Source organism: Schistocerca serialis, chromosome 2 (genome assembly GCF_023864345.2).
Source record: "Schistocerca serialis cubense isolate TAMUIC-IGC-003099 chromosome 2, iqSchSeri2.2, whole genome shotgun sequence".
Classification (NCBI taxonomy): domain Eukaryota; kingdom Metazoa; phylum Arthropoda; class Insecta; order Orthoptera; family Acrididae; genus Schistocerca; species Schistocerca serialis.
In genome coordinates, this window is record NC_064639.1 from 813,815,118 (window position 1) to 813,833,919 (window position 18,802).

At 38.8% G+C, this 18,802-nt stretch overlaps 1 protein-coding gene across 1 annotated transcript in view; it reads right to left on the minus strand.

Annotated features, from left to right (window-relative positions):
* Positions 1-18,802, minus strand: part of LOC126458053 (FERM, ARHGEF and pleckstrin domain-containing protein 1) — a 761,742-nt gene that overhangs the window by 8,083 nt on the left and 734,857 nt on the right. The window contains exons 19-21 of the mRNA XM_050094851.1: positions 18,334-18,488; positions 8,229-8,356; positions 4,392-4,543 (exon numbers count right to left, since the gene is read on the minus strand). Of these exons, the coding sequence (XP_049950808.1) occupies positions 4,392-4,543; positions 8,229-8,356; positions 18,334-18,488 (435 nt within the window). The remainder of the gene's footprint in view (positions 1-4,391; positions 4,544-8,228; positions 8,357-18,333; positions 18,489-18,802) is intronic.

Genomic DNA, 18,802 nt, shown 5'->3' on the forward strand with positions numbered 1-18,802 from the left:
TTTATTAACAATGACTATCGATGTACCTGATATAATAATACTATTTTTCTGTTAATCTGAGATGTTTCAAGAAAGGCTTGTTTGCTATGTAATTAATAAAAAAATACTGACTAGCTGACAAGAAATGGACTTCCCATACCCACTCCATCCTTTTGGAATAATAAGGTTTAAAGTAATTGTATTTCATGACTAAACAAATCAATAAACGCATTAATCTCATCACTACATAATCCAAGCTGCTCAGTTCATTTTCTCCAAACAATTTTAACAGTGCTGACATCTGCTATTATGGTATATAAGCATACTATGTCCAAAGACACAAATTTCATGTCTACAATTACTGGTACATGATAAATATTACTGGCTAAGTCAGAACTGTTCTTGACTGAGTGTTGGTTCTTATACTGGAAGTGTTTCTTTAAAAAGTTAAGGCATTTTGTAGTAGCTTTGTTGAAAGGACCACCAATCTCATTAATAATCAGCCTGACCAGAATTTCTTTTTTATAAACCTTAAGCCATGCTCTAGGCGTAAGTGTGTGCGAATTCATAACTTTGAGCTGTTGAATTTCCGTTGGTGAAAATATTTTGCTACATAGCTTCAGCCTTTCATTCAATTTTCTATGTACTTCTGAAGTTAGATCCCTATCAGTAATTTTAATATTATTTACCTTAAAATTTTTTTTAGTTTTAGTTACATATTTAGCTTTCCCAACTACCATCACTGTATTTCCTTTACCGACCTTAGTGATTGTGGTGTCCTCATCAGTAGGCTTGCTATTAATAGTATCTACAATTTTTTTCCCCATTTCTATTAATATTAGAAGACCAACTGGATTCAATACTAAATGATTTTGTTTACTGCTAAATTAACTGCACATTTCACATACACAATATCTTTGACAGTTCTATTAAGCTACATTTTAGGCATTTGTTTAACGTTTTTCCTGCTCATTGAAACTGATTTTTGAAACTGCTACATAAGTGTCAGAAAGGCAGACTTCTGAACTTCTTACAAGAGATCAAAATTTTCTCTCATCTGAGATATTTGGCACTGTTCTGCTCAATGAGCAAATGGCAATGAGACACATCCATCTACAGAAACTTTTGAAAAGCCACCTTTGTGGCAGCAGAGGTAACTACAAGCCGCAAGGGATGTATTCAGCCAAGCACATTTTTCTCTGTTTAGTAACACTTGGTAGCTTATCAAATCAGAACAAAATTTGCAGTTGCAAAACGACAACAGTTGTTCTTGAAATTATTGGCATTATTTTTGATAATAATGTTATCAAACTCCATTCAGACCACTATACAGGGTGATTATTATTCACATTTAAAAACCCACGAAGTGATGTAGATGAGACCGAAAGAAGTAATTTAATGTAAGACACATGGGACCACAAAAACATGTGATGTCACCCGTGTAACCAAGCAAAAGCTGTTCTTATTTTGCATGTCTTTCTTCTGTCCCTTCTTTTTTTGTTTACAGACTTTATTTAGTAAACAAAATGTAGATCATTTAGTGGTAATGACACAATTTCGAAGCTTACATTCATTTGCTTGTGACGCAATACAGCAGCTTTTTGTTGCACTGCACTTTGCTATAAACCAGCAGAGACCCTCATATCAGTGAATAAAAATAAAAAAATCTTACATCCATGTAAACACGCAACTGTCTACCACAAGGAAAAATATACTGCCTGACAGATGCAAGACTCGAACCCTCAGCCCCATGAGCTAAAATCACACATGTAGGCCCAGAGCCAGACCAATGTGAATATTTGACATGGTTGGGATGATTAGGTGTGACAGATTGATAGGCTCAACCACTGCACATGTGCAGGGTACATTATCTGCTGACATCACATGTTCAACGTTTGTCATCCATTTTTGGGGTATTTCCCAACATCTGCAGGCACATGTGTCCAATTCTAAATTACTTGTCTCAGCGTCATCTCCATCACTTCAGGAGTTTTAAACAATGGTAAGAAACACCCTGTAAATTTAACTGAATTGTCAACAAGCTGTTTATTGTGAGATTTTCTGTATGTAACTTCCTCTTAACAGCCATGATACTGTTGTTCATACGATAGTATGGCATATGGTGTTAGCATGTACTCCTTGATATTTTATACAACACATTGCAATACAAATGAAAAATAAAAAAATAATTGTGATTTGCTTACACCAGCTTTTAGTCATGGTTGCAAGTTTTTAGAAACATTTTAATATTAGTTTTAAGTAACACTTTTCACAACAGGATCAAAGGGTTGTTCCACAAAATCATTATATCGGTTGTGCTTTTTATAAATCTGAAATCAATTGTGACCTACCAATCTATACTGAATCCACTGCTTCAAACTATAACTGCTTTGTCCATCATAACCTAAAATCTAGCTAATAAAAGTTGCTTCTGATGCAACATAAATCACACTTTCCACCACTACACAAAATTGCTTGAAATTATCCTTCCCTTTTCATACTTACTTATTTAATAAGATTTCCTTGTATGGTTAAGGTTTTAGTATTTGGTTTCTCTTTTAGAAATTATCCCAAGCTTTACTAATATGTAATGGAAGTCAGAACCACCTCTCACTTGCAGTGACGTAACAGGTTTATTTGGCGATGGCTTCAACTGACTAAAGCTGCAAAGTCCGACATGGAATGCCGCTTGTTCATCTTAATTTAACAGAAAACAATGTGAGTGTTTTGCAAAATCTGACTTATGGACATCTTCAAAGCATTAATGTGATCAGTCTAACTCAATGTTTTAACCTAATTTTCTCTTTGGTGATGCTTGGTTGCAATAGCCTAAAAGTTATCATTTTCACCTCAGCATATTTCACATTACCATGGGAGAAGTTTACTATTATCTTTTAAATGAAAATATATTTAAGAAATTCTTGATGTAGTCTACATCCATGAGGAATTTACAATCCATAGAAGGGGCATCGTAGGGACAGGAAAATTTTGCAGAAACGATGAAGCAAAAAGTAACATGAAATTAGCAGTTTTTAGTGAAATAATGAGAAAGTGGTGATTTGTGAAGTTTGCAATTTTGCCTAAAATACATTCATAACTTATAGTGACTGAATGTTAAAACAGCATTTTAACTTGGAATCTCCTCAAGGCTGAAGTTCATGTTTAATCTTAAACTAAAACTTCATTTCCCATGTAACAAACTTTGATATGATGATGAATATAGCACACAAATTAACAAGAATTACACAGAAATTGGTTAAAAAGGCTTAATTCGCAAAAAACTATATAAAATTTGTTAAAAAATCTGAATTTGACCAAAAACATCAAATTTGACTGAAAAATACTTACTGTGGCAAAATAAACAATATCAAATTTGGCAAAAAGTCACCAAATCTGACAAAAAAATTGCACTGTACTTGGCAAAAACAAAACTGACTTTTGTAGAAAGTGATACTAACTGGGGAAAAAATACTGAATTTGATGACTAAATAACAACAAATTTGGTGAGAGAATTAACTGTTGTCCAAAACAACAATGAATCTAGCAAAAAATAATACTGAATTTGGCAACAAAATAATACGATTTTTTCCTGTTCCTAGGCATTATCAAATCTCCAATTTGTGCGCAAGTAATACCTTTTCTTGTTTTATGAAAGTTTCTACAACCTTGAGGATCTGCTCACTATGGAACAATGGAATAAAAAATTTAGGCTATCTAATATAATGTAAGAATTTATTAAGGGCACAGTTCTTTAAGACATTTACATAAGCTGTAATGAATTAAAGCCTTCTTGCAAGAACACAGTCCCTCACCCCCAACCCCCCAGCAACCAAACATATTTCACATTCTTACACTGTTTCTGACCAATATACATACAAATTTTATGTACATCAGGGATAAGCTGAAATCAGAGTTTGTTGCTCTGTTTACATATGCATCCTAGCATTCTTTTACACTGTGTTTTCTGCGGTTGCCAACAGAAGTTAGTCACAAGTCTATATTAATACAGCGTGGATTCTGCACCACAGGGTTCTTATGGCAATTTATGACTTGAATTTGTGTATACTAGCAAAATATTGGTATTGCATGATGTATTACATTTGGGGATTAAGCAAAAAAAAGTTTTCTTGTAAGAAGGTGGACCATCTGTAATTCATTATTATTTTATGCAAGGGCAACAACAGAGCTTAAAACTCCATTACAATAATATTCATAAATTAGTGACAGAAACAAACACAGAAAAAATGGATTAGCCACTGTGAAAGAATTATAATACATACATGTGTAGCACGTTTCATAGATACCACAAAGCAAGCCAAGATTTATAAATTGTTGTGATTGTTCTCAAATTAAATCAGCATACTGTTAAGCCACATAAAATATTTTTTTATGAAACTGACTTCCTTGCATACCTCCACAGCTCTGAGTTGGTCCTGCATGCTAATACTAGTGTTGCGATGCCAACAGACATGAACTGTTGTATTGCTGCGCTGAGTCTGAGAAGCTTTCTCTCTGTTTGAAGCAGTGTCTTCACCACACTTATCAATTATTTCATCAGAAGAACCTAAATCAGTGCAAAGAAAAATGTACTTGTTAGGCTAAAAAGTCAAATTTCACTATCAAAATTAAAATAACTGAACAACAGATGACATATAAGACCTATAAAGACATTGTATGAGCAACTGAAATCAAAGAAACGTCCAGGAAAAATAAAAAATATGTACTGCATATAAAATAACTTGTTGAAGATATTTGTAGTTCACAGTGGCAAAGCTGCAAACAAGGAACACACTTAATAAAGAAAGTGGGAGGTTTTCAGTCATTCAAACATTCTGCTTCTAAATCCATGAAAAGATATACTTTGCCTATTTCTCATATTTATGCTGAACTGTAAAATATTTTTGGGTGAATTATCATGCCAGCAAATCAACTCCATTACCATAATGAAAGTACGAAAACTGTGTGTGGCACTTACACAAATAATACAATAACTGAATATACTGAGTGAAAAATAAACAATGGAATGTGTAAAGATGGCTACTCACAATACAAAGGAGGTACTGAAACAAAAATTTGTGCACGATACCTTGGTTTTCAAGGCCCAGTGAGGCTCCATTGCCAGGATAATCTAGCTGTGTGTATATTTTGCTTCTTTGTTAGCTCTGAGGAAGGATGGTATTCAAAGATTTAGCTAAAAGTGTAGTCTTACTTATGGCTCAAACAATAGAAACTCAAGGTAGGAATATTAACAATGCACGAAAAGACAGACTGCAACTTACCATGAAGATAACATTTAAGTTGTAGAAAATCATGATTAAAAGACACTTCTGTCCACAATACACCCACCAACCACCAACAGTACCTGTATTTTGCCTGCTATCATCCTTTTCACACCAAAAAAAGTCCCTCCCATATAGCCTGGCCACCTAGGGATGGCATATCTGAAGCGATAAGAACCCCTTACCTGGTATGCCGAGGGTCTCACCAAGGTCTTCACAGACAGACACTTCCCCCAAACATAATTCACAAACATATCACCCGTGCTATTTCCCCTCCCACCCCCCATCCTCCCACCAACCCCAAGAATCAGCCATAAAGTAGTGCCTCCTTAGTCACCCAGTACCACCCTGTGGAAGTCCCAGGTGCTGGACCTGCCTAATCCATCCACACAGCACTTCCAATACCAGTCTTGTCTCAGACTTATCCCACACCATCGGAGCCGGGCCATCTGTGAAAGCAGCCATGTTGTTAACTAACTATGCTGCAATCACTGCACAGCTTTTTATATTGGTATGACTACTGACCAGCTGTCCACCAGGATAAACAGCCACCACTAACTGTGGTCACAAGCACGCCACGCTGTGGCACAACATGCAGCTGAATATAAAAAGCTTGATTTCAAAGGTTGCTTCACTACCTGAGCCATCTGGATCCTCCCCTCCACCACTAGCTTTTCTGAACCGTGCAGCTTGGAGTTATCCTTACAATACATTCTCCGATCCCATAATTATCCCGGCCTCAACCTAACAGTTACATACTGCCCCACACCCTCCACCCAACAGTTTTCATCCCCTCTGTCCCACCATCTCCTCCACATTCTTGCCTCCAATGCTCTTTGTTTGCCACCCTCTGCCAATGCACCCGCCCATCTTTCCCCGCTCCTCCCCTTTTACCCTTTTTCGCTCCTCCTCCCCCCCCCCTCCCACATGTACACTACTATCCCTTCTCCATCCCTGTCCCTCCAGCAGACTGCTGCTTCAGTCCCACATGGTAGTTGTATTCTGGCCCGAGCTGCTGGAGTTGGTGGCCATGAGTGCACGATGTGTGCTTGCTTCTGTTTATGAATGGTGTGTGTTTCTCTTTTCCTGATGAAGGCTGTGGCAGAAAGTTTTGTGTGAGTGTATTTTAATTGTGCCTGTTTGCAACTTAACATGTCATCTTTACAATAAGTAGCAATCTATCTTTCCTTACATTATGTGACTGTTTAACACTCAAAGCCTCAACTATACCATCAGTGGTTACCTTTTTCTCTGCTGTTTGAATTCCACTCAGGACTTTCCAGTATCATTTAATAAGCACAACACATCTTCAGTTACTTCATGTTATCTTCTATTTTCCTGTACAAGGTACGCTGTTACAACACTGGAAGGCTGGCAAATGTAATTCAACACTTGCCCCCCACCCCACCCCAGCCAAAAAACACCCAACTGATGTCAATGTTATAGTCAATATCAATTTTTTTTACAGATTTTCCAATTTTGATTGTGAAAAGCATTGAGTTGTGACACAATTCCTTGTGAAAGAGGAGAAAAGTACTAAACCCGAATTAATGAAACGCAAGCCCAAGCCCTCCACTCTGCTTAAAATTAACAATGACCATGTGATCATCACACAAAGAGCTCTGTACCATTTCTGACTTTCTGAGTGACAAACTGACTTCAACAGGAGACGCTTACAATACTATGAGGAACAGTAACAGTTGGTAGCATTCAACCATTTACTGTCCTCCACATGGCTCAACAATTCATTTTCTGAGACAATGCTTTCATCATCAGGTTGCCAACTTAGATACTGAGGTTCAAATACTTCAAAGTCTGCAAATACCTCTGCACCATTCACAACATGAACCATAAAAAACACATTGGACTATGAGTCCTCATATTACATCATTAAAGTCGTCAAATTCTGTCAGCAGTCATCCTGTCTAACACCGCACTGAGCCACATCCATCTCATATGCTGTGGACTCAAAGAGTGTCAAGTTGACACTTTTCCAGATGTCCAGTGGTTGTTGTGAACTTACATGCCCACAGTATCACCTTGTAAGCATAGCTATTGGCTCAACTGTAAATGCTATTCTTTTGGGCACCTACTTTTCCTCACTTCAAGGATGCTATGTGCCAGTTGTCATCTTCCATTTAATCAAAGAATCAGTGTGAGTTTATAATTATGCATTTGCTTTGAAATAATTCTAAAAAGCCATTAAAATCCCATTCCATAGTCTTTGACTTCTGTGTTAAGATTATTGTTATGGGCCTTTTCATGAATGACAATCTTCAACTCTTCCAGCAAATCAAGTTTCTGTGCACAAAATTTCTAAGTTATCTTCTGTTCCATTAAAGGGGTTGTACACTCCACATGCATGATTCACAACAGCTCATTTGTCATAGTTACTTAGTCTGAATATATCTTACACAGTAATACCATGGGTGGCGTGAGATGGAATGACTACTGACACAAGTTGACGATTTTAATTTAAGATGAGGACCCATAGACCAATGTGTTTTTATTGTACTTTGTTTTATGAATGCCACAAATATGATGTTGGTCTATCTAGTGTTATGGCCTCAAGAGCTGAGTTTTACAACTGATGATGAGAGCATTGTCTCTTGACATGCATTGTTGGGTCATATGGGACAGAAAAGTTTCCAATTATTATAGTTAAATATAATGGCCACTATCTCAGAACCTTACAATAGGTAATATTAAATTACTGTGAGGAAAATACAAGCATGGGCCAGCTAGCTAAACTGCTATAAATGGACCCTGTTCATGCAAATTAACAATAAGAATGCCCTGACACACACTTTTTTTTTAAGTTGTTCTGTTTCCTCAGTGAGAAACATACATTTGCACTGTGCCTGGAAGGAAGGAAGTAGTTCAAGTAGTTATATTAAATGAGAACAGATAAAAGAGCAAACCATACAGCACAGAACTCTCACTATTAAAAAATATCAGGTAAGCACTCACTGCAGGATTTGAGGCTTAAGTACTGCAATTTGTTGTCTCCTCTCTCCTTGGCTGCTTGGATTGCAACTGTTAAGTCCTCTATCCATTTGTCTTTTTCCTCTTGGCTGCCTGCAGCAACTGTCAGTGCCCTGATAATACGAGATTTTTTCTCATAGGCAAGTTGCTTGATCACAATATTGACAAAAAATTATAGTTCTTATACATCATTTCACTTGGATATCAAACTACATCATGATTACGCATGTGCCAGTATATTAAAACACACACACACACACACACACACACACACACACACACACACACACAATTACTTTAGAATACCTGTACTTTAGTAAACAGAGAAAAGGGCAGTGACAGAGACTGCTTCATGACACAAAATCAGTCTCAGAGCTCACATTGTTTACTTTCACTTATATAAATTGTCTGAATTCTTACAAATGTAAATTTTTTAAAGTTTCACTAATGCTGACATAATCATCATCATAAAATCCAACAATTGTGTTGACATTAATTTTGTATTGTTTATTTTTACTGTCTCAGTTTTACATATATTTTACTGCGTGACTAGTTTTTATCAAGGTTGATCATCTTCAGATCTATCAAGTTGTGTACGTAACCTGTTATGTCCATACAGGAACTACAAATCAGAATAGTACATCATAATGCCATAAGTGGTCAAACAGATGCCACTGGTCCCACAAGTCACAAGATTCAGAAGGACTCAATGCAACTACCTAGATCTAATGGATCAAAACTAATCACGCCGTAAAACAAATTTGCAGCCAAGAAAACAAAAATAAATGATTAAACAAAAATTAATTTTCAAAGCCTTACGGCAAAAGGAAACAATAAAATGTCCTCAGCATTGTGGCCTCAGAGGGTGATTAAATTTTGACAAGCTTCCAGCTCTCTTCCCTTAAATCATTTTAATGGATTATAAATGTAGCCTGTGTACTATATATGCCTGTACTAGCACAGGCACACCACAATGTCTAAAAATATCAAATGTGGCATGACACACTCAAAGATTCCTTCACAGAATTGAACTTGGACACTCAAACATTGTCACAGGGACAAACTATTTCTTGGATAGCTTGATCATGTGTGCAACTGAAATTACAACTGTAAGACTGTGGTCAGTACAGGTGAGATGGTTAACTCTTCTAAGGTTAAAAATGTGTCAGACAGACATGGACAATGAATGGGCAACATAAGTAGCAGTTGCTAAAATGTAGGGTATGAATATGTTGAGTGCAGTTCACTTTTTTTTTTCAGCAGATGAAATGAACAGCTTGTGAACCAATTCAAAACCAGAAGAAAAAGCCAAAAACAATGTAACTCAGCAAACGGCAGTCCAATAGTATCTCAAACCGAGTCAAGGAGCAACTGTAGAATTTTTTGGGTTACCAGAGACCTCATGAGAAAAAAACAAACTACCTGGAGCTTGCTGTGTTGACAACTGTGTAGGGTGTAATGGACATGAAGTTCCACCCGCCAAAGTCAATTACAGAAGATATTATCAGTAAGAGGTATAACAGACAAGCAACGCATCCTCAGATATTATCAATAGATTCCATATCGATGATGCTATCGAGTGGGAATACAGAGATCTCCATTTCTGTGTTGCTGTTTGGGAGGTTACAGAAGTGACCATACTGACTGCAACACACAAGAGATCAGTGAACTGTCATGAGTGCCATTAGTGTAATGCAATGCCATAATCCACAGATGCCATAATCCACACAGGAGTCACAAGAATATTTCACTGATATTTACATCTGTTTATCAGTTGACTGGACAGCTAAAAGCACCTCTAGGTGTCAAAGACATAACTGAATTAACAAAGAACATTGCCTTTTAATAATGGCACGCAGGTTCCTGTGCAGTCCTAAGGCATCGACTGCACACAAACCAGCGCAGAATCATGAAATGGCACCAATAAGCTGCTGACCCACACACTAATGGAAGGAGTGGGCTGTGCCACAGCTCCAAGAAGACAAAAATTCAGCACCCCCCCTAAACACTGACTTAACCAGACTGGCTGGCCCCAGTCCGGTCGCAGACTTCAAGAGCAACAGCACTGAGTAATAGGAAGATGATGCTTAGCCTGCATTCTGTGACTAGTAATAGAGATTCAATGTAATTGCATGCAGGAGGCACTGGAGGCACAGGAAGTACATCAAGCCCACTCATAATGAGAAGTTAGGTTTTGTTTCTTTCCTTTTTTGGAAATAAAATGTTCTATTAATCAGCATATATTGTGTACCGATCATTTTGGATTGCTGCTGCTGGCCATTGCAACTCCTCTCCTTCCTTGTTTGTGTTGGTGATGACTCCCACAGTAGCCGACACAACAGTTTCTATTGGGACATTCAGTCACTTATAACACAGCATAAATTGCTGTTTTTTGTGTACACATGACTGGTATTAGTTACGGGATCATCCAATACTTTTTTCAGTCATTACTCTTTTCCATACAGCACCTGGTGTAAAGTTGTATTGGACAAGACGTAGGGAGTGGACAGATAACATGGCCTGTAGATGTGCAATCGGCAGGGCACTTTTGGAGAGAGCGGTAGTGGTGGGGGTTGCGGGCAGGCAGTCTAGAGCAAATGCCAAGTGCTGGGGGGAAAGCACCATTCCAAACTGAAGCCTATACTTATGTTTTTTTGTAAATATTAAGTGGAGTCCCTCAACACCCACACTTGTATGGTGAGCATTCAAAACATTTTGAGTAAAACCAACAATTCTCTTGTTGTCATGATAAAGTTTGCTTCTTTTTCCAAAACAAAGCAGAGTTTACACATCACCACCTCACTAACATGTTGTGCAGATGCGACTGTGGGTGAGTTTTGAAACTGTGATTTATTATGTGAGGAACTGACGAAAACTAAGATCAATAGCTTATGAAAATCATATCCTCAGTACAAAAACAAATGTGTAATGTATTTTACTGTTCCAAAACCCACACCATTTATCATTTAACCAGCTATCAATTGCCCTTTACATTCTTTCATTGAAAAAGTTTGTAGTTAGTGGAATAACATGGTAGATAATGAAGTTTTGCATAATAACCATATAACAAAATACTTTTATCTTTGTGTGTTATCATAGGCCAAAACCTCATTTCAGTACCTCAAACCATTTATGAAATATGAGGAATGTTGTCGCTATTTCATTCTGGCTTTATTGCTGGCATGTGCAATCACAAATGAGTTTGCTACATCAGATCAATTTTCTCGAGACTGGTGACAGATAGAGACCTCCACCCAAGTCTACAGAAAAATTCAATATGTTAGCTAAATTTCATACACAGCAATATATTATCTAATATGCACCAAATGAATAATCATAGCAACTGTACTTTCCATTGCAAACTTTTTTGAATTTCGCATATTGCCTTATTTAAATCCAAATATAACAATAACTACAAGCATTAATGAAATGATGGGCACATTATCATGAAGCTGATGTATTAAAGCTATAAGTAAAGCAAAACTATTTTTACTGAATAGTTTCTGTAACACTGTTTCAGAAAGAATGCATGGCATATGCTTTGATTCCGTCATCACAGCACTTAGCCACTGGCTGAAAGCACGAAACAATACTGGCCTCCCCTTCCGAACAAATGAGTGAACTCGCCCAGTGCTTTGAACAAAAACTGGTCACAGTGCACTGGCCAACGTATGCCATCCAGACTCTGCTAGTAATGAACTTTGCGTACTCGTAAGTGCTCCACGGTATGGACTACAAATATTTCAGATGAATGAATTAATTCAAAAATAGCTACCTGGCATCAGAAATAGCAATTATGGCTGTAGTTTAATAATAAAGCTTTCCCTTAATCAGTATTTGTATATCTTCTGCACTCTTGACTCCAATCTAATTCAATTAAGAAAGTTTCAATGAAGGCTGTAAATCAAAAAGATAATTGTGTTATAAACTTAATTTTTGTAATTATATTTCAAGGGTGTTTAAAGCTCTACTACACATCAGGTTTTCCAGTTGTGTTCAGTATACACCCTGTTTTCAAAATAGGATGTAAACTATGGACATTTACAATTAAACACAAGATGTAAAACTTGCTGCATAACAGTTGCAGGTCCATCAGGTTGGAAATACACTCCTGTTCAGAAAAAGGAGAATACCTTGAACAACTAGAGATAGGACATTCATATTCACAGGACATGTACATTAGTAGACACGATTAGTATCTGAATCATATTGACCTGCAGATTCAAGATCAACATTGATATCACACTGCAACACCACCTACAGGCCTGCAGTTCTCATTGTCACTATAAACCAAAGATAATGGATCAGGGTGACTTGAGCAGATGTACAGGATGCCACAAAGACATATGTGTGAACTGTACCGTCAAATCGGTGAGTCTGAAAGAGGGGGCATTATTATTGGCATGAGAGAATGTGATGCATCCATCCGGGAAATTGCTGCTCATGTGAGACGAAGTATTTCAGCAGTGCAACAAATGTGTGCACAATGGTTCATGGTAGACCGCAGAACACGACAAGGTGGGTCAGGTCACACCACCCAGACCAGCCGCCGAGAAGATCAACAAACTCATCTCAATGGCATTGCATAACAGATCTGCATCCTCCTCAGCTCTGGTGCGGCAGTGGAACTGTGTAGCACATCACACACTATCAGGGGTGACAGTCCATCACTGTTTATTACAGCATGGGTTTTGTGTGCATCATCCATTTCTCCATCTACCTTTCACAATGTGCAGAAACATGCTTGACGGCAAATCTATATGGAACAATGTCACTGGGGACATGAATGGCATCAGGTACCATTTGCAGATGAATCCAGATTCTGTTTGTTTGAAAATGATGGCTGCATTTTGATTCACCACAGACAGGGAGTGGCATCACAGTGACTTTATTCCCACAAGACATACAGTGCCAACTCAAGGCCTAATGGTGTGGTATGCTACTGAATACAACCACAAATCACAGCTCTTGCATGTCCAGGACACTGCGAGCAGCGTGACGTACACGAATGACATCCTGTGACCTTTAGCCATATCCTTAATGCACAACACCCCAATGCCACTTTTCAGCAAGATAATGCATGACTTCGTCATCTGCAGAGCTAGTTGTCATATAAACTTGTACTACTGTAGTGGCATGGAGAGCTGCATCAAACCAGTCTCAGGACTGAAGACCACAACAACAACATTTCATGACTACATGCTGCAGCACAAACACGTGCCTTCTTGGTGTCACAGGATGTCAGCCTTTTGCCCTGGCCCACCAGACCATCAGACTTGCCACCAATTGAAAATGTGTGGGATATGGTGAAACGATAGGCACAGCACAGTGAACCAATGCCAACCACCACAGATGAACTTCGGAACCAGGTGAAGGCAGTATGGATGGCTATACCACAGGATGCTATTTGCACCTTATACGCATTGATGCCATCATGCATGGAACAAGTTATCAGGGTTCATGGCGGACAAGTTATCCGGGTTCGTGGCTGAACTGAAGTGACTGAAATGCTAATCATTTCTGCAGAATATATTAGTGCACATGTCCTGTGAATGTGAACATCCTATCTCGTGTCATTCAGGCATTCTGTTTTTTCTGAACATGAGTGTATTTGAAAATTACTTCACAAAAAAATGGCATGTTCTGGGGATATGTGGATATGACAAAGGGAGTAATACTTGCCTGTGAAGGCCTTGCACCTTCAGCATACTGATCAAGGGTCTGCTCTTCAATGGGTTTCCAGACTATATGGGAGAAATGTTTAAGGGTGGAAGGGATGGTAGCTGTAAAAATACTGATGGATGGTGAACTTGATGCAGACATAGTTTGAATATAGCGATTGGAGCGGTGGAGGTCACCTTCAGGAAGGTGGCTGGCTGGGCAGAGGAGGACCAGCTGGAACAAGTGGGAGAGAAGGTACTGAGTTTATGGAGGAATGAGGATGGGATATCCTTTTCTAGGTCCAGATCACAAAGATATCATCACTGAAGCAGAACACCACAAGAGGCTTGGGATTTTGGGTAGCTAGGAAGGTTCTTCTAGGTGAGTCATAAACAGGTTTGCATAAGAGGATGCCATGCAGTTCTCCATGGCCAACCCACGAGTTTGTCTCTACATTTCCATTGAAGGAAAAGTGGTTATGCATAAGGATGTAGTTATCACGTACATAAGAATGAGGTGGTGGGTTTAGAGAAGTAGGTCAATGGGAGATAAGTAAGTTTGAGACAGGCTAGATTATGGGCATGGAAGATGTTGGTGTATGGGGAAGAGTGACCAATAGCAACGAGTCAGATATCCGGGTAGTAGTGGTCTGAGGATGGTTGTCAGATGTAAAAGAAGTGATTTCTGTCTTTGATTTGAAGTGTAGGCTGTGGACAAAGGGTTACAAATATTGCTCAACAAGAGCTGAGATTCTTTTTCATAGGAGCAGTGTAAACAGCTACAATTGGACAACCAGGATGGTTAGAATTCTAGATTTTTGGAACCATGTGGAAAATGTGTGTACAATGGAGAGATTCTGATATGGCTCTAGGGATTTGAGTTTATGATCGGCTTATTGGTTGACATCACTGTGGCAGGGTTTGTAACTGGAAGCATCAGCTGGTGTATACCTTCTGTCAGGTGATGACTGTGGTTAATCATTACACCAGTGAATATATATATATTAAAACAAAGATTCCATGACTTACCAAACGGGAAAGTGCTGGTGGATAGACACAATAAAAAAAAAAAACACACACACACACACAAAATTTCAAGCTTTAGCAACCAACGGTTGCTTCATCAGGAAAGAGGGAAGGAGAGGGAAAGACGAAAGGATGAGGGTTTTAAGGGAGAGTTGAAACTCTTTGCCTTTAAATATGTCTGCTTGTGTCTGTATATGTGTGGATGGATATGGGTGTGTGTGTGTGCGCGCAAGTGTATACATGTCTTTTTTCCCTCTTTTCCCCCTAAGGTAAGTCTTTCCGCTCCCGGGAATGGAATGACTCCTTACCCTCTCCCTTAAAACCCACATCTTTTCGTCTTTCCCTCTTTCCTGACGAAGCAACCGTTGGTTGCGAAAGCTTGAAATTTTGTGTGTGTGTTTGTGTGTGGTTTTTCTATCTACCAGCGCTTTCCCGTTTGGTAAGTCATGGAATCTTTGTTTTTAATATATTTTTCCCATGTCAAATGTTTATATATATATATATATATATATATATATATATATATATATATAGAGAGAGAGAGAGAGAGAGAGAGAGAGAGAGAGAGAGGGAAACATTCCACGCGGGAAAAATATATTTAAAAACAAAGATGATGTGACTTACCATATGAAAGCGCTGGCAGGTCGATAGAAACACAAACAGACACATACATACACACAAAATTCAAGCTTTCGCAACAGAGGAAAGAGGGAAGGGGAGGGAAAGACGAAAGGAAGTGGGTTTTAAGCGAGAGGGTAAGGAGTCATTCCAATCCCGGGAGCGGAAAGACTTACCTTAGGGGGAAAAAAGGACAGGTATACACTCGCACACACGCACATATCCAGACACAAGCAGAGCCACATGTGAAAACACCCACGTGATTTACCAACTGACCTGCCTACACTGTGATGCATTCTATGTGGGAATGACCAGCAACAAACTGTCCATTCGCATGAATGGACACAGGCAGACAGTGTTTGTTGGTAATGAGGATCACCCTGTGGCTAAACATGCCTTGGTGCACGGCCAGCACATCTTGGCACAGTGTTACACCGTCCTGGTTATCTGGATACTTCCCACCAACACCAACCTATCCGAACTCCGGAGATGGGAACTTGCTCTTCAATATATCCTCTCTTCCCGTTACCCACCAGGCCTCAATCTCCACTAATTTCAAGTTGCCACCACTCATACCTCACCTGTCATTCAACAACATCTTTGCCTCTGCACTTCTGCCTCGACTGACATCTCTGCCCAAACTCTTTGTCTTTAAATATGTCTGCTTGTGTCTGCATATGTGTGGATGGATATGTGCGTGTGTGCGAGTGTATACCTGTCCTTTTTTCCCCCTAAGGTAAGTCTTTCCGCTCCCGGGATTGGAATGACTCCTTACCCTCTCCCTTAAAATCCACTTCCTTTCGTCTTTCCCTCTCCTTCCCTCTTTCCTGATGAGGCAACAGTTTGTTGCGAAAGCTTGAATTTTGTGTGTATGTATGTGTCTGTTTGTGTTTCTATCGACCTGCCAGCACTTTCGTAGGAAAGAGGGAAGGAGAGGGGAAGACGAAAGGAAGTGGGTTTTAAGGGAGAGGGTAAGGAGTCATTCCAATCCCGGGAGCGGAAAGACTTACCTTAGGGGGAAAAAAGGACAGGTATACACTCGCACACACGCACATATCCATCCATCCACAAATATATATATATATATATATATATATATATATATATATATATATATATATATATATATATATATATATATATAAAAATAGAGGGAAACATTCTACGTGGGAAATATTATATATAAAAACAAAGATCAGGTGACTTACCGAACGAAGGCCCTGGCAGGTCGATAGACACACAAACATACACACAAAATTCAAGCTTTCGCAACAATACCTGTCTTTTTTCCCCCCTAAGGTAAGTCTTTCCGCTCCCGGGATTGGAATGACTCCTTACCCTCTCCCTTAAAACCCACTTCCTCTCGTCTTTCCCTCTCCTTCCTCCTTCCCTCTTTCCTGATGAGGCAACAGTTTGTTGCGAAAGCTTGAATTTTGTGTGTATGTTTGTGTGTCTATCGACCTGCCAGTGCCTTCGTTCGGTAAGTCACCTGATCTTTGTTTTTATATATATATATATGTGCGTGTGTGTATATATATATATATATATATATATATATATATATATATATATATATATATAAAAACAAAGATGATGTGACTCACCAAATGAAAGCACTGGCAGGTCGATAGACACACAAACAAACACAAACATACACAAACATACACACGAAATTCAAGTTTTCGCAACCAACGGTTGCTTCATCAGGAAAGAGGGAAGGAGAGGGAGAGACGAAAGGATGTGGGTTTTAAGGGAGAGGGTAAGAAGTCATTCCAATCCCGGGAGTGGAAAGACTTACCTTAGGGGGAAAAAAGGACAGGTATACACTCGCACGCACACACACACATATCTATCCGCACATACACACACACAGGCAGACATATGTAAATGCAAAGAGGTTGGGCAGAGATGTCAGTCAAGGTGGAAGTACAGAGGCAAAGATGTTGTTGAATGACAGATGAGGTATGAGTGGTGGCAACTTGAAATTCCCGTTACCCACCAGGCCTCAACCTCCACTAATTTCAAGTAGCCGCCACTCATACCTCACCTGTCATTCAACAACATCTTTGCCTCTGTACTTCCACCTCGACTGACATCTCTGCCCAACCTCTTTGCATTTACATGTCTGCCTGTGTGTGTATATGTGCAGATGGATATATGTGTGTGTGTGAGTGTATACCTGTCCTTTTTTCCCCCCTAAGGTAAGTCTTTCCACTCCCGGGATTAGAATGACTCCTTACCCTCTCCATTAAAACCCACATCCTTTCGTCTTTCCCTCACCTTCCCTCTTTCCTGACGAAGCAACCTTGGGTTGCAAAAGCTTGAAATTTGTGTGTGTGTTTTTTATTGTTTTTATTGTCTCTATCAACATACCAACGCTTTCGTTTGGTAAGTTACAGCTTATTTGTTTTCAGATATAATGTTGTGACAACAGCCTTTTTGGTTTGTTTGGGTTAGTTCTCCAAGCTGGAAGTAGAATGTTGGTGAATTGAAAAATACCTGGAGGTAGTTTGCTGCTCCAGATGTTTAAGGCCAAGGGATTCTATTTGTGATGGAAGTTGTGGTTCCATATTTAATGGAATGTTTACTCTTTCTACTCTCATAAAAATCACTGCAGGAAGGTAATTAAAATCACTGAAATGAGATTTCTAAATATTGGAACTGAGAGTGGTTTCACTGAAACCTTAAAGAAAAACTATAAATATAAAAAAATCCAAAAATCTTGTGCCAGCAACAGAATCAACTTTTCTTCAAAGCCTGTTCTTCATACTGTGCACTCTACTTACCGATTTCCTCCATATATAGTGAAACAGTAGTTTGCTCCCATTTGATTTTCTGGTGATTCTTCCACCATTACCCCTCTCAGAGGCATCTGGCCATGTACTCTGAATTGTATACTTGGAACAACACTCCGGTTTGTGTACAGCAGTATGTCTGAAAACTAACAAGACAAGTTTCTTTATGAGAACTTGGTGTTTCATAATACGCAAAGAAACTCATAATTTTGCAACACACACTTTAAATCCAAAATATAATAAGATTTACATGACACAACAATAATTCTTTTGACAGATATAAATGACAATGAGAGAAAATTAAAAATTTACTTTTCTGCAGATATTATCCCTTCCCACTTAAAACTCTTATACTGCAAATTTGCAGCTGAGAATATTGTCAGAAACATCACTAACAATACCCCTTATACTATACTACGGAGCAGCAAAAGTGGCAGCCTTCTCTCCAGTTCTAAGTGCC